Source organism: Crocodylus siamensis, chromosome 8, assembly GCF_052110815.1.
Source record: "Crocodylus siamensis isolate JL-2025a chromosome 8, ASM5211081v1, whole genome shotgun sequence".
Taxonomy (NCBI): Eukaryota; Metazoa; Chordata; order Crocodylia; family Crocodylidae; genus Crocodylus; species Crocodylus siamensis.
The window spans coordinates 64,837,733-64,864,840 of NC_143402.1; the positions used below are offsets into that span (position 1 = coordinate 64,837,733).

General features: G+C 42.5%; 1 protein-coding gene across 6 annotated transcripts in view; it reads left to right on the forward strand.

The window, feature by feature from the left end:
* TNRC6C (trinucleotide repeat containing adaptor 6C) overlaps positions 1-27,108 on the forward strand; it is a 178,027-nt gene that overhangs the window by 76,983 nt on the left and 73,936 nt on the right. For 5 of the 6 annotated variants that reach the window (XM_090061612.1, XM_090061614.1, XM_090061616.1 and 2 more), the window contains one exon: positions 6,229-6,555. In XM_090061612.1, coding sequence (XP_089917738.1) covers positions 6,229-6,555 — 327 coding nt within the window. Of the gene's footprint in view, positions 1-2,840; positions 2,875-6,228; positions 6,556-27,108 lie in introns of those variants that run through there. The other variant, XM_090061619.1, reaches the window with a different exon arrangement.

The following is a 27,108-nucleotide window of genomic DNA, read 5'->3' on the forward strand; positions in this document are numbered from 1 at the left end:
TCATTGTAGGAGGATAAGCCACCTCCAGCAGAAGAAGCAAGTAGGTGGGAGGTTTAAAACTAACAAGAGAGAGTACTTTTTTATGGAATGTGTAGTTAACTTGTAGAATTTATTACGGCAGGTGGTAGAGGCAGATAGGATGGCAGGTTCAAAAAAGGGACTAGATAAACTCAGGGATGAAAAATCTATTAATGGCTAGCTCCAGCCAGACTACAAATGCATCTTTTTTTTAAAGGGGCCTCACTACCCAGCATATTCCTTTTCCTTTCCTATTCTTCCCTGCTGCTATACCAACAACAGCCGAACCTGCCCTTTCTTCCCAGGGCACCCATGAAAATGCAAAATCTCCTGCACCACTAGCTACCACTAGCAAGGGCCCTGTAGTGGAAGCAGGTTGCTAGCAATGCTAGAAATAATCTGCAGAGCTACACCACTACACTTTCCATTCCCCACAGCCAGCAGGAATGGAAAGTGCCATTAGTGCCAGACAAGGTAATCCATTCCTGGGCAGTTTCTCTCGGTCTGTCTGTACCAGTTTACCCCTGGAGAGACCTGGTTCAGATGTTTGGTACCTACAGCTCTAAGGGATGCTTTGCAAGCCAGTTTTGCAGCCTGCTGGGCCTGTGTCTGCTTCTGAGGAGATACTTATACTAGGCAAACTGGGTCCTCAGCGGAGCCTTTTCCTTGTTCAGAGACTCTGTCAGCCTTTGGGGCAGGGGTGCACAACATACAGCCCTTGGCCTGACATCATTTTTAGACCATTTTATTCAATTAAAAAAACTGTGAAAAACTGCACAGAGTCCCATGCCCTCACTGTGCAATGAATTGTTAATCCGTGTATACATCTGCACGTATGGTCCAGTCTTCCCTTGCAAAGGTGTTGAGAGCTCATGTCTGACCAGAGCTGATCCTACTGGCAGCAGCCTTCCTTTGGGCAGTGCACCTGGCAGGTGACTCTGGATGAAGGGGGAGGTGTACACACCTGCTTTAGGGTTTCGCTGATGCAACAGGCACAGATTCAGGCCTTGTCTGGACATGGATGGAGCAGAACAGACATGCATCTGGTAAAGACAGCCAGCACCAGTGCAAGTTACCAGGATGACTTACCCAGGGCAAGACCTTTTATGAACTGGCACCTTGGCACTGCCCTGCCAGTACACTGAAGTTTAGAATAAAAATACCAACATAGACAGGATGTATGGGAAGTTCAAACAAGCCTGGCTCCATGTTCAAAAACACCCTCAAACATAGCGTCCCTCCTGACACAGCATCATAGCCTCAGCTTGGGCAAGTCCCCCTTCAACCTAAATAAAGGAGTAGGGAGGAGCCCATCTTTACCCCCACATGTCAACAGCAGGACACTAACAGCTCTGAGTGCTTAATGACATGGGAGCTTGAGGAGAGCTAAGTGTGCAGAGCTTGTTTTACATGCAAAGGACTGGAAACCAGGGGTGATTTCTTCACTTAAAGAAAAAAAGGAGACAACCACAGCCCCTGGGATCATCTTTTCCTCTAGATGCTCCAGATCCCTGCATCCCTTGGGAGCCCGTGAGTGGTGTGTTAATGGTGGTCTTAAGTAAAATTTAGATTATGGATTCATATAGCACTGTTCAGGGACAGTACTCTATCAAAAATCACAATGTTGGTACTTTCCTAGGAAGGCTTTCAATCATCCCTGGCTTATGCCTTCCATTTGCTTATCCTTCCACCCTGCAGCTCAAACTTTCATGTATCCTTGGTAACAGGCTTATTTCTCTAACAGCGATCACCTGGTTTGTATGTTTTTTAAACTCTGCTGAAATGTTTAATAAATTAGTCCTTTCTTTTAAAAATGTTTTTTATTGATGACCTTGCCCATCTTGTGTACGACAGCCTATTGAATTCAATACGGTGCTGTCACTTGCAAATGTGTTTGCTTCTTGCTTCAGCAGAGAACTGGTTTGGGCATTTTGGCTGAGTCAAAGTGACTTGAGAGGGAGGAGGAGTTAGTACTCCGTTGGAGGTTATTGAGCATCCAGTCCATCAGTCCACAAGAAGTTACGTTTCTCACAGCGGCATCAGTCTGTTGCCTTTCAAAACACTTCATTACTTCCTGGAGAATATTCCCCACGCTGTAGCCCTTCTTCACCATTTTTCCATCTAGCAGAGGAAGCTTCTTCAGATCCTTGTCATTTACATGCATAAATGACAGCTTTTCTGAAAGTTTTCTTGAAGGAAAAAGAAGGCAGCGAATTTCAGTCATCTTAATTCAAACCTCAGAAAAGCACTGCTCAATGGATAAGTCAAATTTAGAAGTGGGTGATAGAGCTTCACCGCAAACATCACTTAAAACAGGGTTCCAGGACCCAAAATCTCAAGCCATGCCGTTTACAGCAATGAAAAGTGAAATGCACAGCTCTGGAAAAGACAAGGGAAAAAGAGCATTTGAATTCATTCCTGTAAGCTCGCATGGCTTGAGAGTTTGGGGTCCCAGGACATTTACATTGAAGTGATGTAAATGCTAGACTTTGAGACCTGGATTGCTGCTAGGGCTTATCTTCTCCTGCTAGGGCTTTAAGAAAGTGGCTCTTGTGTGCATTTCAGTGGATTATCTGAAGGAGCCAATGTGTGCTGGAATCCACCTGGATATTTCTGAAGGTCACTGTTAAGCGAACCCAGAGTGAACTTCAGTCTTAGAATGATCTTGTTTCTCATTGTCTTTTATTACAGTGACCTCCTTTTCCTTCTTATTTGCTAGATCGAGTTTTTTTTGAATGTTCAGAGATGTTGACTTGCATCTTTCTTTGCTTTTGGATCTTTGTCTTTTACATTCAGGCTGGAGACATCAACAAAAGAGGTCACTTTGTGGTCCTGGTCCTGGTCCTGGTCCTTCAGGTTTGTAGAGGTCTACTTTACACATGCCTGCCTGGTTGCATAACCTGTCAACTTCCTGAGACATCTTTGCAGATTGACGATGGAGCTGTACACAGGACCGTAAAGTGTTCTTCTGTTAGTTGAGCTGCTCTGACCCTGCCAGACTTGATGTTGCCTCCTCTCTCAACTTCCCCTGCTCTTCTACTGCCAGACTTCATGGTCACTGTTTTGACTCTTGGTTTCTACAGCAGCAGTGACAGTGCACAGATTCAGTTTCACCAACAGTTGCTGATGTGTTGGTCCTGGTTCAGCATTAGCCTGCAATACTGTTTTTGCTCTTGGGCTATAATAAATCTGTTTCCTTGGGTTTTGGAGGGTGTTTTCAGATAGAACTGGGGAAGTGAGGGAATGGGGAATCAGTTCTTCTCTCTTTTTTTTCCTTCCTCATCTGCCAACCCCTCATTAAAAATGAGGAGGCAACAACTCTTATTAATCTACATTTTGGATATGTAGTTAACATAACGATAGTTTAGCACAGAATTTAACTTCTAGTTAGAAGAGGGAGTTGAGCGGGGGGAGTGTGATGGTCTTATGGTGTTATCTGCCAGCTAGCAGTAGGACAAAGAATAGCTCACCAACAGTCTGTAATGGTGGAAGGAAACCTCTATGTTTGAGAATCTTCTGCTTTTCTCCCTTTGCCACTTTTTTTTTGTCTTCTATTTTTACCCATTGCTTTCCCTTTTTCTTTCTCTCTTCCAAATACAGCATCTGTCTCTTCCTTTTCCTCTTTACCTCTTGAAACCAAAAACACAGTGGTAGTGTAAATGAGATGTAAAACCTGGTCCATGCAGACTTTCCTAAAGCTCTTATTAGTAGACTGAAAAATCATAGAACCATAGCACTTATTTATGGAAAAGATATTTTTGTTGTTGTTTAAGGAACCTCTCTGCTAGTACAGAATTTCTCCCTACAAAGTATTTTCCCTTGTTTCATCTGATTTTAGTTTTATTACACTTCCCTTTATAAACTGTCGCCCATCTGGAATATCTGGAGAGGATGGATGTCTTTTGTGGCAGATCTTCACAGTAAACTTCTGGCAGATTATGGCTGTAGCAGGCATGTTCCAACTGGAAGCTGAAACAGTCAAACTTTCCTTCCAGTTCCAATTCTGAGCTGTTGCAAGCTGAGCCAGATTTGGAGACCAGAACTAAGATCAGGGAACTTCTTCCTCCTATGCTGTTGGTGAACCTCCCCGCCACCACGTACACACTAGGTCTTTACTGGATGTAGGGAGTGTGAAGGAAGAGGGTTAATGAGGAGGTCTTGCAACTTTGTGGGGCCTCGTGTGGGGCATGCAAAAATGAGCTTGTGAAGGGGAAGGGCAGCCAGAACCCCAGCATGAGCTTCTGGAGAACCTGAAACTTGGGCTTCCTTCCCAACTCCCTCTTCTACCCAGCCTGACTTCCTCTTACTAGGGGTGTACCAGCATCCCTCTTTCTCCACAGGATGGTCAAACATTGGGAGATGCTGAAAGTCACGCCAGTAAGAAGTCTGTCTTCATGGCACCATGCAGAGGTTTCCGGTATATAACTGGTGGGACCAGGTTGAAGTAAAGACTGTTTAACCAGGGTCCTCATCATCCACAAGTGGCAGACAGTGCTAGTGCTTGGTGTTGGGGTAAGATACGAGAGGAAGGAAGTGGATAGTGTTGAGTCTGAGTACATATGTAGGTTTACAGGAAGCCAACTGCCTAGATACTGAAAGGGGAAGGCGGGGGCCTGTGTGGGGTATTAGTGGGACCAGGACCTAATGATAAAATTAGAAGTGGGTAGGGGGGCATCCTCCAACAGAACTCACTTGTGGTAAGAGAATGTTTTGGGGATGCACGGGTGACCCCGTGAGCCAAACCCTTGCAAGAATGGGCCTTCCACCCCCTGTACACTAAGGCTGGGTGTTATAACAGTGATTCCATGAGGTCTTCTTCATTGGCCTCTTCCAAAGACTGAGTCACCAAAACCAGCTTCTAGGTCCTGAGGAAGTGGAGGTGGAAGAATAGCAGTCCAGTGAGTTCTCGAGAGACTTTTTATATGGCAAAGCTGTTGTGGCCTATGGAAGCTCAGGCCACTCTCAGTTAGTTAATCTAAAGTCAGGCACAAGATGAGGGACACCCTGGAGACTAACACAGCTAACCACCTCAAAGACATGCCAGTACATCTAATGTGGACCCAGGCACACCAATGTAAAGCTTTCTCACACCAGTATTCCCTAGTCCATATGGGAAGCATTGCATCTCTATTAAGTAGCTTTCTGCAAGTCTCACAGCACAGCAAGCAAGGACTGGACACCTGGGGGCATGAGCCACTGAAACTGCATACCAGCTTCATATTGCAGAGAGAGGGGGTTGGAACTTGGTTTTTGGATAGCATTGTGGGGTGGAGGACAGACCACCTGGAAAGCACAACCAAAAAGTCCACTGCCATAAAGAATAGTTATTGAAAATAATGATTGTCTACTTTTGTTTCATGAGGCACAGCTAGCTGCCTTTTGTGTGACTGGGTGAGTGGTTCATGGAGAAAGAATAAATTACTGAATAAGGTTGGGTCACAAAGAAAATCCCATTGGGATGTCACAAATGCAAGTAAAAAGAGGTGTGGTCCTTCTACTTGTATCTCTCAAGATTTTCTTAAATAACCTTTGCAGCAGCAGGATGTTGGCTGTCATGGTCCTGCTTTACCTGTGGCAGATTAGGATGTTACATCTCGTGGGTGTGTCTGGGTTAAGTGTAGTTTTGCTAATAGATTAGGCAGTGGATTTATATAGAAAGGTTTGGATAGGAATGATTCTTCTCTATGATTCTATGAATTAAATGCTTTTTGAGCTACTATACTTCAGGGTTATTTCTGTTCAGAAAAATATTGTAGATTGTGCACTCTTGTATAGAGAAATAATAAGTGATTTTTTAGTCTAGTGCATGAGTTCCATTCAAGCAGAATTTTATGTTTTTAAGCTGTAATGTGGGAGTTAGAGTTAAATATGTCTCAAAGTATTTAGTAAAGTAAATTTAGTTCTACCCCATTTATTCTTTCTGTTGAAGTTGTGCTGTTTTCCACAGTGTTGGGATATGAAGAATCGCATTGTTTATTTTATACAGTACTATCACTCAGCAGAAACTTGATAAACTTTTTCTTCCTAAAATGAATGTGTTTGCTACTTTGCTGCCTTAGAAGTTCCTTTATTCATTTTGTTTTGCTTTGTGGTGTATCTGAAAGGTGGGTTATAAACTCAGTGTTTGTTTGGTTTTTTATTCTTGGCTTTAAAAGCAGTTAATTCTTATTTCTCCCCTGGATTAAATAAATGTATGTTTATTTTATACAGTGCCAGAATCTATTAAGACCAGTTTAAGCCAGCCCCAACCTGCCGGTACCGGTACCAGTACTTCCACCAGCACTATTACCAACAGCAGCAATGGCAAGCGTGCATCTGCTAATGGGCAGCAGCCAGCTGCATCCCGTTACCTGCCTCGTGAGGTGCCTCCACGCTTCCGCCAGCAAGAACAGAAGCAGCTCTTAAAGAGAGGTCAGCCACTGCCTACTGGGACCCTGACCAGCGCAAGCCCAGTACAAGGTACTGGACAAGCAGGAGCAAGTCCTCCTCCTCAGCAAGGAGCAGGTGGACAGCCTCATCCCAGTAAGACCCAATCAGGTAAGAGACTTACTGAGCTCTTTGTCTGTGTAAACATGCCTTTTGGTTATTTGTAGAGACTGACATAAAGACACTTTTTAAGGAGTACTGCGTTTTTACCTATATTAAATAAAAGTATTGTCAAGTTAAACATGTGCAGTTGCTTCCTTCTTTCTGGTAGAAGAAAGCAAATGCATTAGCAAATTTGCATATAGAAGTTGAATTTGGAAATATTTATGAAGACCAAATTTTTAAAAAGTTTTAGCTCAGCAACTACCTCCCAGGGTATCTTCTCTCCCTTCCTACCTCCTAATTCTCAGCATAATCAATACTTCACCTAACCCATATTCCTGCATATCTTATGCGGGGGGGGGGGGGGGGAGATCAGAAATAAAAAGTGTTGGATTTTTGTTAGCTATCGTTAGTAAGTTCTTTGTGCCATTTGTTTAAGGATCAGGATTCCATTATATTAGTTTAAAAATGATCCACGTTCATTACGCAGCAGCATTAACTATGGGAATCTTCTAGCTTCTGAGTGCATGTCTTTTAAACATTAATATTCTATCTGAGTTTTTTGTATATAAATTATACCTAGGCCAAAAAGTTGTACTGTGGCTTTTGTTGTATACTTGGCTTTGTTCTCTCTGTTTAAAACTGTCAGCAGCATGATGAAAAATAAACCATGGGAAAATTTACTAAACCAAAATAGATTTACTAAATCAAAACAGATTTCCTACCCAGGTTGCCCATTCGCTTTTTTAGTGGCAGTATGAAGGGATTCCTTTTTCTGGTAGCTGGGATTAGAGTATATGAGATCAGTCTAACACACACATTTCCTCTCCTTTCTTTCTTCCTGGTAGCTACTTGGTGAGGAAGTAAAAGGTAGTTTTTACTTTCCCCATTTCATATGGGAGATTATGTAACTTATCTTCTCAGGAGAGATCCATTCCTTCAAAGTCTGGAATAGGTACTTGTTAGGAATATGCAAAACAGCCCATATTAGTTTTGGATTCAGATTCGGATTCAGCCGAAATCGGGGGACAGTTATTTGGTTTGTTGATTTGGATCACTGTCCCGATTTTGATTCGGCTGAATCAGCATCTGAAGATTCAATGCAGATTCAGAGAATCAGCAATTCGGCTGTCGACACAGTTTTAAACTTTTTTTCTACATGCTTCAAGGTACTAGGCGCAGCTCCTGACCGCTGAGATGGTGGGGTGGATGGAGCATCCCATAGGAGTGTGTGGAGGGGTGCCCTCCATTTGTGCTCAGTGGCCTGGAAGTGGACCGAAAGTATTTCAGTATTTCCCTGCTGTTTCTTTTTGAAAACTAAATAGATCAGTTAGTTTTTATAACTTATATTTCTTCTTTTATGTTTCCTTTTGACATGGAGGGGCTTTTAGATTGTCAGAATAAATCAACATTCCCCTTCGAATAACAATACTTGCTTGAATTTGTATCCCATTGTAGTGAAAAGGAAGAAAGTTCAGGAATGGAGCAAGAGGGTTACAGGAACATCAGAAGATAGTTATACCTTTGCTTTCTGTCGATTTTCAGGTAGCTCAGGTTCATCATTTATTGCCCAGTTTGCAGAACTCAAAGAATGGCTCTCCCTCATCACATCAGTTAAATTAATGTAATTTATTTGCATACTGTTATTTCTTGCAATACTGTGCACCTAGGATGTGATCCTCTAACTTCTTTGTCTGTAGTTGAGGAAGCAGGTTAATCTATTTTGGTTCTAAAGTTTGTAGAAAAATATAACTACATAAACTGAACCCTGGACTTATTGTCAAGAGATTCTCCATAATATCTCTCATGTTCAGAGTAAGGGTTTTTTTATACACACTTTTGATTTAAGATTCTAAATAGCAGTTCCCAAACTAGGGGCCACCCTCTGAATGTTATGGGATCCCAAGCTCCAGAAACTTTATTTTCCTGGATGGGATTGGCCTGAAAGTGGGGTTGGCCGTGTTTGCAAGTCGAGCAGAAGTTGGCTTCACTAATGGGACCCAAGTAGAAGATTGGGAACCCTGTTCTAAAAAGTCTGTTGGAGGTGTAAACACTTTAAAAAAAAAAAAAAAAAAAAAAAAAATATTCAATGCCAGAGACATTTCTAAGCTCTGTTGCCAAACTGCTTGCTATTCACCAACACTCAGTATTGTCCTCAACCCAAGAAAGCCTGGGAAAATTTGAGCCTTGCAGAAGGCTCTCTGTAAGCCACTGCATCTCCTCTCTTGAAAGTCTAAAGAAAAAATATTGGCTTTAGTTAAGTCCCTTCAGCAAGAATGCCTTGCATCTTAACTGTACGAAATGGAATGTCTTTCGGGGTTACAAGCTGGGTAGACTGTAAGAAAAACAGTCCTATGAACATATAATAAAAATACTTGTCCTCACTTGCTATGGAGAAAGGTATCCAGAAAATACATCCAAACCCCAAAATAAAGCTCACACTTTATTACAGCATAACCAATTAAAAAGCTCATAGCTTTAAATAATATGAGGCTAACTATATCTTGCCTTGAACCAGAGCTTTGGTTTTTCATTTTCTTGTGCCTTGGTTTTCCATTGGCTACTTTGCTGTGCCAGTGTTCCCAGCTGAGATTTGTCAGTTTGGCTCTCGTAATCTTAGTTGCCTACCAGTCTGCAACAGCAGTTGTCACAAAGGAGTATACGACGGTGGATAAAAATAGATAATTTTTTAAAATTAAAGACTAAAATGGTAATCTTGTGGCTACACCACATGAGAGAGCTGATATTTTTAACAGTTTCTTTGCCTCTGTTTTCTTGAACAGGGATGGGGACATCCCTCCTACCAGAGGTAGGGACAATCTTGGGGGTAGCTCTGTCAGGCCTTGGGTCAGTGCAGATGTAGTTAGGGATCTTCTGGAAGGGCTGGACATTTTAAAATCTGCAGGTCCAGATGCCCTCCACCCAAGGGTGTTGAGGGAGCTGGCAGGGGTCATTATGGAGCCCTTGGCCCAGCTGTATGAGCATTCGTGGTCATCTGGCCAGGTGCTGTGGGACTGGAAACTAACTAATGTGGTCCCAATTTTTAAGAAAGGGAGGAAGGAGGACCCAGGTAACTATAGGCCTGTAAGCGTCACTGCAGTGCTCGGGAAGATCTTGGAGAGAATCATCAAGGAGCACATCTGTGGGGGGCCAGCAGGGGAGATCATGCTCGGAGGCAATCAGCATGGGTTCATCAAAGGAGGTCGTGCCTGACCAACCCGATTGCCTTTTATGACCAAGTAATTAAATCCTTGGATGATGGTGTCGGTGTAGACATAGTCTTTCTAGACTTTAAGAAGGCCTTTGACACTGACTCTCACCCCATGCTCATCAACAAATTAGGTGACTGTGCCATTGATGCCTACACAATTGGATGGGTAAAAAAAATGGCTGATGGGGTGCACCCAGAGAGTAGTGGACGTGTCGTACTCAACCTGGCAAGATGCGAGCAGTGGGGTCCCCCCAGGGCTCGGTCCTCAGGCCCACAGTGTTTAACATAGAATCATAGAAGTAGGGTCGGAAGGGACCTTGTAGATCTTCAAGTCTGAGCCCCCGCCTCGGCGGGAGAAAAAACTGGACTCAGATGAGTCCAGCCAGGTAGGCATCGAGCCTCTTCTTAAAGATCCCCAGGGTAGGAGCCAGCACCACTTCCCTAGGAAGTTGGTTCCAGGTCCTGGCTGCCCTAACTGTGAAGTAGTTCTTACGGATGTTTAATCTAAACCTCCTCTCCAACAACTTGTGGCCATTATTCCTTGTTATGCCAGGGGGTGCTAGGGGAAACAAGGTCTCTCTTCATGAGTGACTTGGACGAGAGGGTTGAAAGCATGTTGTCCAAGTTTGGTGATGACACTAAGATGTGGGGCGAGGTGGACACACGTGAAGGGAAGGAGAGGCTGCAAATAGATTTAGACAGACTACAAAAGTGGGCAGATGAGAAAAGATGCGGTTCAGCGTAGACAAATGCAGGGTGCTGCACCTTGGGAGAAGAAATCCACGGCATACATACAGACTGGGGAGTTCCCCTCTTGAAAGCACTGAGGCGGAACGGGATCTTGGAGTCATTATTGACTCCAAGATGAACGTGAGCCACCAATGCCAGACTGCAGCCAGCGAGGCCAGCCATACCTTGTCATGCATCCAAAGATGCATCTCAAGCTGGTCCAGAGAGGTGATATTCCCCCTCTATGCGACATTGGTCAGGCCGCAGTTGGAGCACTGCGTCCGGTACTGAGCGCTGCACTTTAAAAAGGATGTGGCCAACCTGGAGAGAGTTCAGAGGAGGGCCACCCGCTTGGTGAGAGGGCAGCAGGACAGGCCCTACGAAGAGAGACTGAGGGGCCAGAACCTGTTCAGCCTCAGCAAGAGGAGGCAGAGGGGGGACCTGGTGGCTGCCTACAAACTCATCAGGGAAGATTCTTCAGCAAATAGAAAGAGCCCTATTCTCCCCAGCACCACCTGGGCTGATGAGGAACAATGATAATAAGCCGATGCAGAACAGGTTTAGGTTAGAGATCAGGAGGCAATGTTTTACAGATAGGGTAGCCAGAATCTGGAACCGACTTCCCCGGGAAGTGGTCCTCGCCCCTGCCTTGGGCAAATTCAAGAGGAGGTTGGATGATCACCTGTCTGGGGTCTTGTGAACCCAGCATTCATTCCTGCCTGTGGCAGGGGGTCAGGCTAGATGATCTGATCAGGTCCCTCCTGACCCTAGCTACTATGAAACTATGAAAAAAGTAAAATTGGATTTTTTTTTATTTAAATCAGGTTTTCTTTTGATATTTTTTTAATTAAAATTATTTTTCTTTTTTAAAGATAAACTAGCTTAAAATCAAGTTTAAATTGAATAGGACATAGGCTAAGATATGAGTTTGGTATAATCTATTAAAATTTAAATATAGTAGGTTGTCCTTGAGCCTCTATTAAAAACTCTGGAGCTGAAGGCTGATTTTTATTCTATATAAGAATGAGGGAGAAAACATGTAACTTTTGAAGTCAAGCTTTAAAAATATGGCACCAATTCATGTTGCTGTCTGCAATCCCTCACAGTCTAGGATAATCACTCTCGCGGGTCAAGTAAAGGTTAGTAAATGGGTCTGTTTCATGTATTAGGGCAGGGGTGGGCAAAATACGGTGCGCAGCCCAGATCTGGTCTGCCGGGCAGTTTCAGCCAGCCGGTGGGCATCCACCAACTAACTGTACCCCACCCAGCCCATGCACCTTGCTCCCGCCCTCATGGGTGGAAGGGCACGGCCCACCCAGCACACAGCTTCCGGGTGGGGACACTGCTGCAGCTGCCAGGGACCCTGCTTGGCTTTCCTGGTGTCCCACTTGCTCTGAGCAGCAGGTAGGGAAGCAGCGGGGGTAGGGGGGAACTGCAGCTGCCAGGAGGGCAGAACCCCTGCCAGTGGCGGCAGAAGCAGCATGCGCTCAGGGTGCTTGTGCCCTGTGCAGGCACTGCTGCCCGGTGGTGCGCATCTCTGGCCAGCGCTGCACGTGGTGGCAAGGAGCGCAGTCAAGCTGGCCCGCCTCTGTCGTGCACGGCTCCCCATGGCGCACATGCAGCTCCCGGCACTCATGCCATTAGGGAAAGCCCTGTGCAATGGAGCCGGCTACTGCTGCTGCTAGCAGAGGCTGTGCGCCGTGGGAGGGAGTATGTGGGGAGGTCCCCCCACCCTCCCTCACCCCACAAATGCCACAAAGCCACACCCTGCCCCCGTAGCCTCCCCACATGCCCTACACCCCCCCACACACGACCATACCCCCTTACAACCCCCCAACACCCTACCATATTCACATATGCACCCCCAACCACACCCCACATCCCTCACACTGAATATCCAAGGGTGAGACTTTATTTTTGAGTTATTATGCAATCATCTCTATATACAGTACAGAAACATGAACCATGACAATATTTGTGTAATAAAATTTAAAATATGTTATAGTGGGCATTTTGAGGGTATGATTTGTTTTTGTTTTTTGGGTGGGTTTTTTTTTTTCCGATTCCAAAATGGCAAGCCTTCCATCCCAAAAGGAGTCCATTTGGGGGCAAGGGGAGGAGGTACTTCCAGTGGCAAAGGTCAGGGGTTAGGGGGCAGACTTCTCATCCCAAGATGGTGACCAGGGGACAGGGCTATCCTTGAGGTCCTCGACAGCTCACCAGAACTCATTAAGCAGCCCTACAACCAAAATAATTGCCCACCCCTGTATTAGGGGTTTGACCCTGCAAGGGATGTAGAGTCTATACTCCTGGATGCAGAAAATTAACCACGTCATCTCAAGGGTTGGAACCTGGCATCTGACTCCAGCAGCCACTTTGTGTACTCCTTGATTTAAGATTATCCCCCGAGCCCACCTTGATGGTATCAAACTCCTGTTCCATTCTTTATACCTATGCTCTGATCAGCTCTTCTCTCGGATTATGTATATTTATGATTCTGCATCCAGAATAGAGGCTTATTCTCCAGCTCTTGGAGGAACAACCATCTGCTTATTCACTATCAACCCCTTGCTTCTGAATGGGTCTTGGGTACCTCAGTTACATGGCCTTTTTTAGTTTCTTTGCATATGTAGAGGGAAGTAAGCACTAACTTCTCAAGTGCTCTATCCACATCTCTAAACTAAAACACTGCAGCACATAAGGCCACAGGGTTACAATAGCAGAACTCAGGAACTGGTAGCAGGGGGAGGTGTGTTGGGGAGGGTGGTGGTGGGGATGAAAGGTCCAGTGGGTTATGTCGTGGTGGAGGAGGAGGAGGGAGAGGGAGCACAGTAGCGAGCAGTGCATGCAACAGAAAGGACCAGCGCTGGCCTCGAGACAGTGCAGGAAAAAGAACAATATTCTGTTGAGCATAAACTAGTCTTGATTTCAACACCTGGAGACTGGAGGAAAAAACTGCCATGTCTTCAAGTCTCAAAAAAGACCGTTTTGGGAATATTTTCAAGAAATGTTCTGTACCATTGGGAAAGGAAAAGTGTGTGCCAAAAGTAAGCAGTACAACAAAGAGATGCAAAGCCTGGTAGCCCAAGTGAAGCAGTGCTATGAAAAATGCTTCTCGCCTATCAATGTTTTGTTTAATAAATTTGAAGGGCTAGTTTTGTGTGTTTAATTAAATTCAAATTGCCATCTTACTGTAGCGTATTACAAATATGAGCAAAAAGTTAATCATCTATTGAATAAGAAATAATATATCTCAGAATTGTATAGCATACTAAAATGTATGATTTCTAACAATCCAAATATGTTAAACTACATATTTTAAAAAATAGAGTTTATGTGCCTAGGAAATGGATATACCAACATTACTGTAAACACTGCATTTAGTTGTAAATCAGTGTTTTGATCGTTATATTCATTGGGCAATATAACACTGTAACACAATACACACATGCGCACATATACACATACATGCGCATACACACGTGCACACACCTATATATACATGCCTATGCACATACATGCACACATTGGGAAAGTTGATAAAAATCAGTTATTTAAACTGGGCTTTTGGCTTGCTGATTTTAAATCAACCTACTCTGGTGTATACATTTGCCTCTGTCCTTTTCCCCTGCTTCTCTGACAGGGTGAGAGAGAGAGGGAGGTGAAAACACTACAGCAGTTAGTAACAGGAGCAAAACAAGTGCTGCCTTCCTATCACACATAGCAAGTGAACTTGCAACAAGAAAGAACTAAATTTTAAATTCAGTTATGCTGAAACCTGTTCTTGTTACAGGTTGCAACTCTTACACTATTGTATATAAACAGGATCTAGAATATTTAGGATCAAAACAAAAACTAAAGTAGATTTATTTTAGGTTCTTGCATACATCTGACATTTCAACCAGAGCTTATTTGTTTCTGTCTCCAGCAGGTGGTGCTATTAATAGCTTTGCAGTTACGCATAAGGTAACTACAAAAGTAAAAGCAATTGGCCACGTAGGCCTTCCTGTGTTACTAGCCACACTCCAGTACACAGACTTACTAGAGGATTCCTTTATCCCTTACAGGCCATAAGGAACCAGAAGGAAAGAAAAATATTCAGGGAAGACCAAGACCCTTTCTGTTGGCTGGGTCTCTGAAGCGAGTTACCTGTCTAGCTCCTGCAACTGCTTTCAGCCAGAGATGGCTTGATAGGCTTTTTTTTTTTTTTTTGCTTCCATTAGGTTCCTTTGGGCAACAGGAGCAGATCTTACCCAGCCACGTAAAACAGTGGCATCCAGCCTTCTGGTCTCATGGACCAGATAAGTGGCATGAGGTCAGTTTGTCAGCTGGATCCCAAACCACACTGATCTTTTGTTCAGGGCCTAGGGGCAGCTCCCCATGGGTCCAGGAAGTTGGTAGCAGGACAGTATCAGTTAATACTGACACCATTTTCCTGTCTCCAGATTGGGGAGCCCTGTAAACCAGAGGATGTCGCTCTGTGTCCCAGGTCTGGCCCATGGCCCTGAGGTTGAGCATACCTAATCTACAAGACCCTAGCTCCTTTCATTTAGAAGTATCTTCATCTCCTTTCATGTTAATTGATCTAATGTGATGTACAGCGCTTATCAAAACTAGGAGTTTACGAAAAGCATTGGTCCACATTGCAGAGGCCTTAGGTCTATGGAAACAACCCAAGTACTTTCAAAAAAGAGTGTAGGCCAAAAGAGAGAATGCACCAGAAGCAAACGTCCTCTCAGTCTCCTGAAACATAGGCTAACCGTTTTTTAAACCTGTTTCCGTGCCTTCCTCGGATGTTCCATTTATCGGGGGAGTTCCCTGGAGAATAAGGAGGAATACCAGAATAATGGACCAGTCAGATCCTTGTCTAGATCTATGCTTTGGCAGCTACTAAAAGATTGTACGTAGAGGGCATTTATACACATGCCTTTTTTCCCGTGACACGCTGAAGATCGGCTGCTCTGGAGCAGACTCTGTTAATTGAGTCTGCTCTGCACATGAGCTGAGGTGAACTGTGCTGCTCCACGTGCAGTTGTACAAGTGGCAAAATGCACATCAGCCCGCAGAAAATGATGGCGGTGTGCTTTTGAACTAAAGCACCTTCAGTGTGTTTTAGTGCAAAAGCATGCTGCCACCACTTGCTCAGCGCTGAGGCGCATTTTGCCGCTTATACAAATGCAAGCGTCACCGCACCTGGCGCTGCAGCACTTACATGTGTAAAAATGTCCTGAGTCAGCTGATTAGGTGTCAGAGAGAAGACTCTTTGTAGTTTTCCCAAAGGCAGATGTCCAAGTCAGAATTTGACTCTTTAAACCAATGATTTTCAACCTGTGCATCTACCTCAATTCAAATTGAAATTTTCCAAAAGTGTCTGCACCTCTTTGAAACTTTTGAGGGGCCCGCAGATTAAAAGAGCTTGAAAACCACTGCTCTAAACAGTCTGGGATCTTCTGCAGCAGAGTCCCTTGGCTGCTTTTACACTAGCCTGACTAGCTGTCTCAGATTTCTTGGAGCAGACTAAAAGAACCCAAATCACTTTGCTTTGCAAAACAGTCCAGAAAGGAGGTTGCAGTGATTGTCTTTCTGTACCCCCAAAAAATCTTCAAGCCGCTACCCCTCCTCCATTTCTTTAAAGTGTACATAAAGGTTTTGATAGAAGGAAGAATACATTGATTTTTAGTTGAGGAAAGATTTCTTTACTTACATATACATTTGACCTTTACACTGGGTATTAAATGGACCAGAACTCATAGTTACATAATATATTTGTTTCAAACCTTTCAGTTTTATGCACTCTTTTTTCAAGATAGTTCTGGATTTGAAGATGACAAATGTATTCCTCAGGGTGCAGGGTTTTCAAATGGGCTGTAACAGGTCAATTCAGCTGAATACTTTTTCTGATTTAAGTTTATAGAAGCATAGCTCTGTATCTCACATTTAAACTTTCACCCACATTTCCTGTTCTGTGCCGTCCTAAAATAACATTTTCAAAACAAACCATTGTTACTAAATTTGAAGACCTCGTCCCAAACCCTACCAAGACAAGAACGAGGTTTGCAACTGACTTTTAAGAGGAGAAGAAAAGGGACCTTTTGGTTTACTGCATCTTTTGGTTTATCTCATGTGGAGATTAGTTTATTATTGTCTAGTCACAGCTACTCATGGGGCAATATTCTCATTTCTGAAGCAGTATTGCCTATATATCTGACAAATTCATTTTTCTTCTGATGTAGTCATATATATTTGTGAACCTAGTGCAGTACTACTAAACTGCAAATCCAGTTGCTGCAATGATATCCATGGGAACAACCTGGCAATCTTGAACCAACCACTGAAAATTACCTGTGTGAATATTGAAGGCATACTGAACAATAACTAGGTGAATCTAATGTTATTGTGAGGAGAGCTTTCAGCTCAAGCAGGAACTATGGTACGGTGGAGTGATCTTCAGGTTACCACCATTCTCATTTTAACTCAACCCTTGACACACAGGGAGAAACATTGTCAGATTAGGTTCAGGAAAGATCCTTCAACTAAACTTGCCTGTAAATAACAAATCCTGTCTTTCTCACTGTGTTTTGAACTGGGGGCCTAACTGGAGTTAGTTGGAGTAATATGCATGTCCAAACAGCTTTTCTTTATATTGTGTGTGCTGGCTTTTATTTACACATTGAGTAATCATGCCTTTATTTTGACCAAAATTCTGGCAGTCAGCATGAACCAGAGATCGGCTCAAAACTGGCAGCTTGCACTCAGAAAAATGTAACTTGGTAGCTGCAATATTACCATCATAAACCTTGCCTTTTCCATTTTAGTGGGGCATCCCTCCCTAACTTAAAGCCTATGTGGCAAATTGCTTCTCTGGAGCTTTTTTATAGCACTCAAAGTACAAACTACTGTTCAAGGGGAAATGCAACTATACTGACTATAAAAATGTTTGTTATTGCCCACCTTCCTTTCACTCTAGCCATTTGTAACTAGTCTTACCCATTCCATCCTACCATTTAGTCTGCTGAAAATCCTCATGAGAACTCTTACCCTGGTGTCATGGAGTTTTGAGAAGAATATGCTACAAATGCAAGAATTAATAGCTGTAATCATGTCCTTTGGCAGCTTTATCATTACTAGTTAGGTGGAAATGTTGATTTGCTGATGTAACACAGAAACAATATTCTTTAACCAGTTGCACAGCTAGTGTTAAATATTTTCCTACCAGTTGCCCCAAAACATAACATTATATCTATATCTATATATAAAAAATATATATATAAAAGCACACAAATATAAGCATACGCTTAAAGTTATTTTTTAAAGAATGATCCATATCCAGATCTCTAAGTTATTTAAACTGCCCTAAAACTCTTTACAAATTGAGTTCTCTTTTCCTTTTCAAGATCATATGTTCAAAGAACAGTAGGGCTGGCAGGGACATAATAAGGTCACTTAGTTCAGTGGTATTTCAAATGGTGTCCCATGGGTTCCACGTTATTTCATCAGGGGTTCCACAAGTTATGCAGTAAAAGAAGCAATATGAGAGGATTTTAGGTGACCTTAGGAAGTCTGAAAACCACTGATTTTAATCTATCCCCCGCTCAAGGCAGGATTGTGCTGACTGAGCCACCCCAGTTAAGTATCTGTGGGTGTTTATACACGAGCGCTGGGAGGCGGGGGGGGCACCACTGAATGAGCCTTGGTTAAAGCATCGCTGCCACCATTTTTCAGCACAGAGACACTGATACATGTGGCTCTGGGCTCTGCTGGAGCACGGTAATTACTACGCTCTGGCAGACTCGATTAATCAAGCCTGCTCCGATGCACTGTAATTACAGAGCATCGGTGCAGTCTCAGTGTACGTGAATAGGCGCCTTGCTCTTGCAAACTTGCAGGGATGAGGATTCCATAACTTCTCTAGGCAGTCTGTGTAACCATCCATATAGTGAGAAAGTTCTCAATTTCCAAATGAATTTTTCTGTGCTGCAGCTTGAGGCCATTTTTCCTAGTCCTGTCCCTTATAGCAGTGGTTCTCAACCTTTTAAGAGTCATCCTTCCTCAGCTTCTTTTGAATTTGTCATTACCCCTATTGAAAACCCCTGCTGTGATGCCCCAGTTTACCTCAGTGGTTCTCAGCTGGGTGCTACTGCCAGGGAAAACGCAACTTGTGCATAGCCAGTCCGAGAAGGTCTGCGGCATGTATGCTGTCCTGCTTCGTTAGGGTTCTTTGGGAAGCCTAATCTTAGGAAATAGGCATGTGAGGCAGGTGGAAATTACTAAGTTTGTGTAGTGTTCTCCAGGCAGCCATAGTATGCCTGATGATTAAAATCAAAAGATATAGTCAGTATTATATTTTCTTGAAGGCGTCTTCAATTTTCTGCAGTTCAGCAATATAAAACTGACACCTGTTAACTCACAAAATGTACTGTGTCCTGCGTTAGTTGTAATTAAATTTCTGACCATTTTTGTATATAATGGAGAGCAGATTTTTTTTCATGGACCTGGTCAGTAACATATATACCCAAAGAAATAAAAACTAGTAGTAAATATAGTAATAAAAATGATGTGCAAACCCAGATTTTTTTGGGAACAGTACATATATAACAGACTTAAAAATGCATCTGTTTTTCTCTGAAAAGTGAATGTTTGACGGTAGTTGCAGCATCTCATTATTTTCCAGCCCATGGACTGATGTCAGATTCAGTGCTGACCTTTTCTTCTTCTGTTCCCTGTGGGATAGGAGAAAATATACGTTTTATTTTTTGTTTTAAAACATCATTAGCAGCAATTTTGTGGATTCATGCTTGTGGCATGGTCTGTGTAGTTTTTGAGATGAGTATTGTGAGCAATCGAGTTTGTGAATGCAGTTATGCAGCATATACATTTCCTTATTTGTATTTTTAATTGAATTTGTAATGTGTGTGTGGGTATATATTAATATAATAGGTGAATACAACTATTTTATCTGGCATATCAGGAAATACAAGACAAAACCTAAAGCCATAATCATGTTACAGGATTTTTATGTCACCATCCTCTACTCAACATTCATTCCCTTTACCATCTTTTAATTTGGAATGGAAAGGCCGGCCATATGATTTAACGTATAGGCTGCTAAAGACAAAAAGGGGTGTAAATAAGGCATGAAATGTGCTTCTTGAGATATGTGAATAAAATAATCTGATTTCAAACATGAAAGGGTAATGGAATATTCATGTTTAACCTCACTTCTTAGAGGATTGTCTGATATTCCTTTTTTAATGTGTAGCAAACTTGCCTGAAAATGAATGTCCTCACCCTTCCCCCTGCCTCCCCTCCCTAATAAAAAGAAAAAGAACTTCACTGTTTGGGTCCCAAATGTACAACTTCTTTTTTTGCACAGGAAGAAAAATTACTTTCTGAATGATAGCAAAATATTTCTAATAGTACCCTGAGTTTCTTCAGTTACCAAGACGTTCTAAAACGTGCATACATTTTTTTAAAATCTTCAAAATTAACATTTTTCCTTTGCTTTTACCTTATTAGAAAGACAATGTAAAACCAGACCAACATGTTAACATCTTTAGTAAGTACTGCTGATAGTTTAGGTGGGGATATATTTCCAGTGTGTTTCTGCTGTATGTTGAATGGTTGTTTCTACATATTCAGTTTCCCCATTTCAAGTCTACAGTGTCCCTTTAAAATTAGGCACAGAAGACAGAGTGTTTACAAGTTTGATAGACGTTAATGTTCTGATTTTTGAGCTTCATCAAAAAGCCCTGTTCAGCTAAGCTATTAGTGTTAACTATTAATAGTTTTTCTTACCTGTGGAGAGTCACCGGTGCTGTGACAGGTGGTAATTGTTACCATCATCATCCATAATCTTCATCAGATTCTTCCTCTAAATAAGTGAAAAATCAGTGGGGCCGGAGTTTGAGCACAGAGCAAAATCAATGACGATATAGAGGGAAACATCATGGATTTCTAAATAGAACCTAGTTCACAGCTTTGAGTGGTTATTAACATCCCCCTTTTTGAGTAGTTTTAACATTTTATGTCTGGGCAGTTGTAGGAGGTCGGTGCAAAAGTTTCAAAATTAAAATTAAGGTAGTTCTGAGATTTTTTTTTTTCTAGCTGTGTTCGTAGAGCTCTTGTATTAAAAGTTTTTAAAATAGTTAAAATGCTTTCTGCTTATGAAATTTAATGTACCCAGTGGTTTGACATAAACGCCCTTTTTGTCATTGGAAAATTAGGCTACTTAGCATTGGATTAGTTTAACAAATTGTGGGTGCAATAGAGAGCAAACAGATAGTTTTCAAACATTCACTCCTCCTGTAAATAAAGTTTTGAATTGTTATAGCTTGAATGTCTTGAATTTTATTTCTTATATGTTTGGTTTAGGAAAGCTTACTCTTCATAAGGTTTTAGAAGTAAGATAGAATTGCAGTTGTCCTATATGAGCTCTTCTTTTTGGGGACAGTTGACTTACAAACCAGGATCTGCTTATGCTCATAATAAAAACTAGCCCTTTATTTGCTAGTTCCACCTCAAGTGGTTGGAATTGCTGGGAAAGAACTTAGTTGTTGGCAGTGGTCCTTGAACAGAAGCTATATATGCTGATGCTGATGAAATTTAAATATGTAACTGAAGAACTAAGCAGGGTATTACTAATGGGTGGACATTTAACAAAGGTGACAAGTTGTGCATGTTAGAGACAAGTTTTTTCTTTTTCATATATTGCTTTAAAGTAAACAGTGAGGTGTTGTTTGCTGATAATATATTTACAACAAAGTAAATATGTTTATATTTTAGATTGTGATGATATTATCATTGGTATTTTAGCAAAATTTAAGTTCAGCTTGGCTTTACCACAGTTTAGATAACTTACGTCGGAATTATTTTAAATAAAAGGCCTGCAGCTATATCTGTTAATTATGTAACGATTAACATTTTATAGCAAATCTGATGTCTTCTTAGATGGAACTGAATATCTCATACAATTATTTTTCCGTCACTGACTACTGCCGTTTCTCATTAGCTATATAATATGGCTTACTTAGCCATGTAACATGTAATGCATCATTTGTATTCTAAGTTTTCTATAAAATTGACATTATATAGTTTAAATTAAGAGCTTCGTGTATGAATTTTGCTTAAAATCATTTGGATAATTCAGTAATGCATTGATATTTATTTTACTATTTCAGTCACTAAAGCTTATCAGTTATGTGTGTTGAATGAGCGGTTAAGTAGCAGTTTTCATATTGGCACAACCAAGTTCGATACTGTTCAGGCTGTGCACAAATGTAAAAAGCCATAATGTTCTGTTCTCTTTCATTCATCTGCTGCATTTTGCTTCTTAGTTTCCCTTCTGCACCTTTTCCTCCAAATTGTGGAAGGGCAGAATCAGTAAGACAGCTGGACTCTTTACCTAACTGGCTTGCGCATTAATTTTGTAAGCCAGCTTGGCTGGTTGGCAGGGACTTTGACAGTTGCCTTTCAGGTATCCAGTTCTGGGAGTGGAACGAACAAGGCCAAGTTCCATATACGGTAAATGGGCAATTAGATGCACAAGAATCAGAATCACAACAGTTAGTAGTACACTGAGCAGAGGAAGTCTTTGCCAGCAGGAAGGACTGAATTTTAAATCTCTTTTCTTTCCTGGACTTAAGTGCCTATCTCGGGGCAGCACATAAGCACCTATGTGAAGCTGGGTTTCAGTCTGAATTTCCCTCCTGTGTTCACAGGATACAGAGGACTGAAAACAAGAGGGGTCAGGGGAGGCTGTCTGCCTTAAATATTATAGCCCAGTGCTTCTCAACCAGCGTGCCATGAGATCTTTTTAAGGGTGATGCAGCTCCCACACAATATTAGCACTGTCAGCTGTGAAAATGCCTATACATGATTCACAGCATAAACCCAGAGATTCAAACAGAAATTCATAGCATCAAAAACATTCTGACCTGTTGTGTTCTTTCTGAGCTCTTTGCAACAGAGGAATTGCTCTATTACTTTTTTCACAGTCAAAAAATAAGTAAAAGCTGGCATTTTCTTTGCTGGAATAGAGGCAGGGTTGGAATAGAGCAAGTAGACAGCCATGGGGCTCTTTAGCTTGGAAAAGCACAGGCTCAGGGGTGATCTGATGGCCACCTATAAGTTTATCAGGGGTGACCATCAGGATCTGGGGGAACGTTTGTTCACCAGAGCGCCCCAAGGGATGACAAGGTCGACTGGTCAGAAACTACTGCTAGACCGTTTCAGGCTGGACATAAAGAAGAATTTCTTTACTGTCCGAGCCCCCAGGGTCTGGAACAGCCTGCCATCGGAGGTGGTTCAAGCACCTACATGGAACACCTTCAAGAGCAAATTGGATGCTTATCTTGCTGGGATCCTCTGACCCCAGCTGACTTCCTGCCCTTTGGGCGAGGGGCTGGACTCAATGATCTTCCGAGGTCCCTTCCAGCCCTAACGTCTCTGAAGTCTATGACACTATTACTCACATGGCCACCAAGATAGCAACCACTTCTCCCTGGGCTTGTAGGGCACTTTTGTACTGTTCCAGGGGTACGGAGGGAGGGGTGTTTTAATTAGAGCAGCACAGCTGTAATTACAGTGCATTGGAGCAGCCTCTGTGCTCGTGTATAAGCAAGCTCAGACAGCTGAAAGCTACAGCCTCACCAGCAGCTGTGAATGAGTTAACACTAGACGTTGCCCTGCTAAAAAGCTGCTCACCTGACTGAGGGTGAGTGAGCTGCTGCATGCAGTCCATTGCGTCTCAGCGAGGCTTGTAGTGTGGAAACAACACTTTTTTATTTTTTACAGGAACTTATTTTAAGAACTATTTACAGTAAAGGAGTAACAGTCTGTCTTCCACTCTTCCAAGGGTCTGTGGCCTAGACACACAAGGAAGTTTATGCTGCCTTACCCCGACTGCCTCTTGGGATACCACACTTCCTAGATGCTTATGTTCCCAGGAAGTCTTTCTCTGTCAGTCGTCATGATTCTGAAAAGAATCTTTTTTTTTCTACATTCTGCTTTCCAGAAGCAAAGAGCATGTTTTATTTTCGGGGCATGTAGTATGCAAGAAAATACAATAAGTAGTTCGCTAATTTGTAACATAGAATCAATCATAGGAAAGTAGAGCTGGAAAGGACATGGTCATCTAGTCTGGCTCCTTAGTCAAGGTAGGACTGTCTCCAGCTAAGCCACCCCAGCCAGTAACGAATCATCATAATTTAAGGAAGGATTTTTATGGGTGGTTATCTTTTATGGGATCACGGGTGATTTTGTCTTAAAGATGCTAATTTATACAGTAATGGTTTTAAAATAAGACTCCTTCGTAACCCGTGTGGTGTTGTATAGTACAGTGCTACTTGATTTCTAAAATCAGGCCCCAGTCTTGATTTTCTGCAGCCAGATTTTGTGTGAACTCCATAAAGGGAGTGTGCAGGAGGGCTGCGTGAAGCTTCGGTCCCCGATTCAATTTGGCAGAGATTTGGCCTGATTCAGTGGCTGAATTTCCAAATTCAGATCAAATCAGGAGACCTTTCAATCTCTGAATGGAATCGGAACCCTCCAAATCGATTCGGAGAGATTCAGAAAGATTCGGAGATTTGGACATAGACACAGCTTTAAATGTTTTTTCTACGTACCTGTAGGTAGCAGGTGGCTTGTGAATGGTGCGATGCTGGGGCGCATGGAGTGTGCCAAAGGAGTGTGCCACAGGAGTGTGGGAGGTTCCCCAGTGCACTTGGCAGCAGACCTAGAAGTGGACCAGAAGTGCTTCTGGTCCGTTTTCAGATCTGCCAGGGAGTGTGGCCCCCCATCTCAGCGACTGGTGCCTCTTGGGTTTGAGGGAGGCACCTGGGTTGCCCCCTCGGTCAAGGGGGTGCAGCCGCCCCCCCCCCCCCCCACACACACTCTCTCCCTGGTGGACCCGGAAGTGGATTGGAAGTACTTCTGGTCCACTTCCAGGTTCACCACCAAGCATGGGGGGGGGGCCCCCGCGCTCCTGTGGGACGTTCCATCTGCCCTAGCATCACAGCGTTCATGAGCCGCGCTGGTACCTCAAGGTATGTAGAAAAAAACATTTAAAGCTGCGGTTATGTCCGAATCACTGGTTTTCCAAATTGGCATTGAATCTTCAAATTTGGATGCGGCCAAATTGAACCAGGGACAGTGATCCAAATCAATGAATCGAATCACTGTCCCCAGTTCGGGCCAGATCAGAATCGAATACGGCCTGCTTCACATACCCCTAGTGTGCAGCAAATATAGCAGGTTTCTGGTTGCCTTCATGTAGGTAGCATTCATATAAGTTTTTACCAGGCCTGACAGCTGCTTTGAAAGAGCATATTATTAAAATTCTGTTTGCTGTCGTTTCACATTTTGGATATGCGCCTAGGTGTTGTCTCCTTTTTTTTTATTAAAATGTGCAGGCATATGGTTTTGAAGTTCATGATAATACCACGCGCAAATTGTGCTCTGTGTAAGTTTAGATCAAGGCTGACTATTAACGGTAACCCCTGGTCAACAGCATTTTGGTAGTGATTGACAAGATTGTTGCTCATATACACATACAAGTTAGCATAAAACCAAAGGTCCCACATGGAGACGTGCAGCCTTCTAATCAGGGATGAAACTAAGAAGACCTTTCTGCTTCCTTCAATTTTTAAGCTCTTCAGATGTGGGTCTCACTTAGTTGTTCATTGTTGAACCCGTTAACAGATCAGAAATGGTGGTAAATGACAGAAGTTAAATGCAGCTTACCTTAGTGATGAGACAAACATGAATGAAGTCACGCAGGCATAACTTGAAGAGTGTACTGCCTTATCACTTTATTATTGCTTGTTCCAACAAGGCAGTAGTTTTGTGGTGTATTGGCTATCCATGCTAGGAAATTCAGAAACCAAATTCAGAATTTAAAAACTGATCTGTGTGTATAAGTAGGATGCTACAGATTCCAAAATAACACATCCACTGAAGAAACAACTGTAAAATGGTCACAAAATGTTATTCCATGCATTTTGTGTGCCCTTTGTTCCAGAAACTTTGGTAATTTCCCCTGGAAAAGCCCACTTTAAACAGAGAATATTCAGAGGTATGTAAAAGTTCCCCTTACACTGGTGTAAAGGGCGTCTTGAATAATACCTTGGAAGTGGCAAATCTAATGTTGCGTTCTTGAGCACTTTTAGAAACCTTTTGTATAGAGCCAGATTTACTTTAAATAGATTTTTCTGTATTTCTCTTGTGTATTCCTAAGTGTATCAGCATAGGAAAACAGTCTTTGGTAAGAAGCTCGTCAGCTTTTGCTGTCTGTTCTGTATGTGAAGTCTCTCCTCCTTTTCTAATTTTCATTTACTGCAGCGAAGATGTTTTAAAACATGACTTGGGATTTAACATGGCAAGGAAATGGAAACCCACAAACTCATAGCAAGATCCACTGAAAATATTTGTATCAGCAGCGTTGGTTGCATGTTCATCATGACATACTAGTGACTGTGGCTGATGAAGGTTTTTCTTTTCCCCATTGTTCTTTAAGAAATCCCAGATATGGTTATTTGGAGGATAGCTAAAAGTGGCCATCCCTGTGTAGAGTCAACCATGGGCATTATGAATGAAAAATGCAAGCATACTGCAATAGTAAAACCAATAGCAAGCTGATTTTTTTTTTTTAAATGAATGTCTCTGTATTTTACATGATGCCTGACATCAGACATTAGGGCATTTTATATTCGGTTTATAAAAATATACTGAATTTTTAATGAGTTTAAATCTGTTTGCCCCATGCTGGAATTATTTACTGGTCTATCCAAAACCAGATGAGTGTGGGGTTGAACAACTGAAATATTTGTTGTCCTCCTCTCCGCCACCTTGAAGTGATCAGGAGGCCTCCAGCTAATCTTACAGCAGGTATCAAGAGGAAGAGACAGATCTGCTTCCTTCAGGTAGCATCAGGGAAGTAAAATTTCAAATTTGACACCAATTTGCTTTAGGCTGATAGAGATGGAACTTGCGCATGCATCCAGGAACAGCGCTCTAGCAGGAAACCCAGCACCCACTCTTCCTGGCAGCGGTCAAAATAAAAACTGGTTTTTCACCAGGATGTTACCCATGGAGCTTAGAGACCCTTCCCCCTCCCTGCCTCCTGTGTGGAGGAAGACATGCATGCACGCACCTCTCACATATTTTTTTCTGTTTACCTTGATCTTCCTGATTTGCAGTAAGTGGTGGAACTTGGCAGCCTTGATCTGAGAGAGAAATTACTCTAAACAGAAAAACCCCTATTAGCAACCTACTGTTTTTACAATCAAAATAGCTTTCATATCTGTCAGGGAAGCACACTTTGTTTTTCTTCTTATTCTGTAATACAGCTTACGCTATGGGCATGCTTTCCTTTGTAGCACTACAAAGTCCTGGGCCCCATCCTGCATTAGCAGCTGTCAAAGACAGCTGGGAGGGAGGAAGAGCAGAGGACTATGGGATGCAGAGGGTCTGAGAACCCCCCTGTAATGCTGTATGTAACTGGACAGATGTTGCACGTGACACTACAAATCATAGGGCTATAGAGAAGTTCCTGTTTTAAACAGGAACATTTTCTTAGTGCTATAAATGTAATATGTGGTCACAGCCTTAAATAAATGAAAATTTCA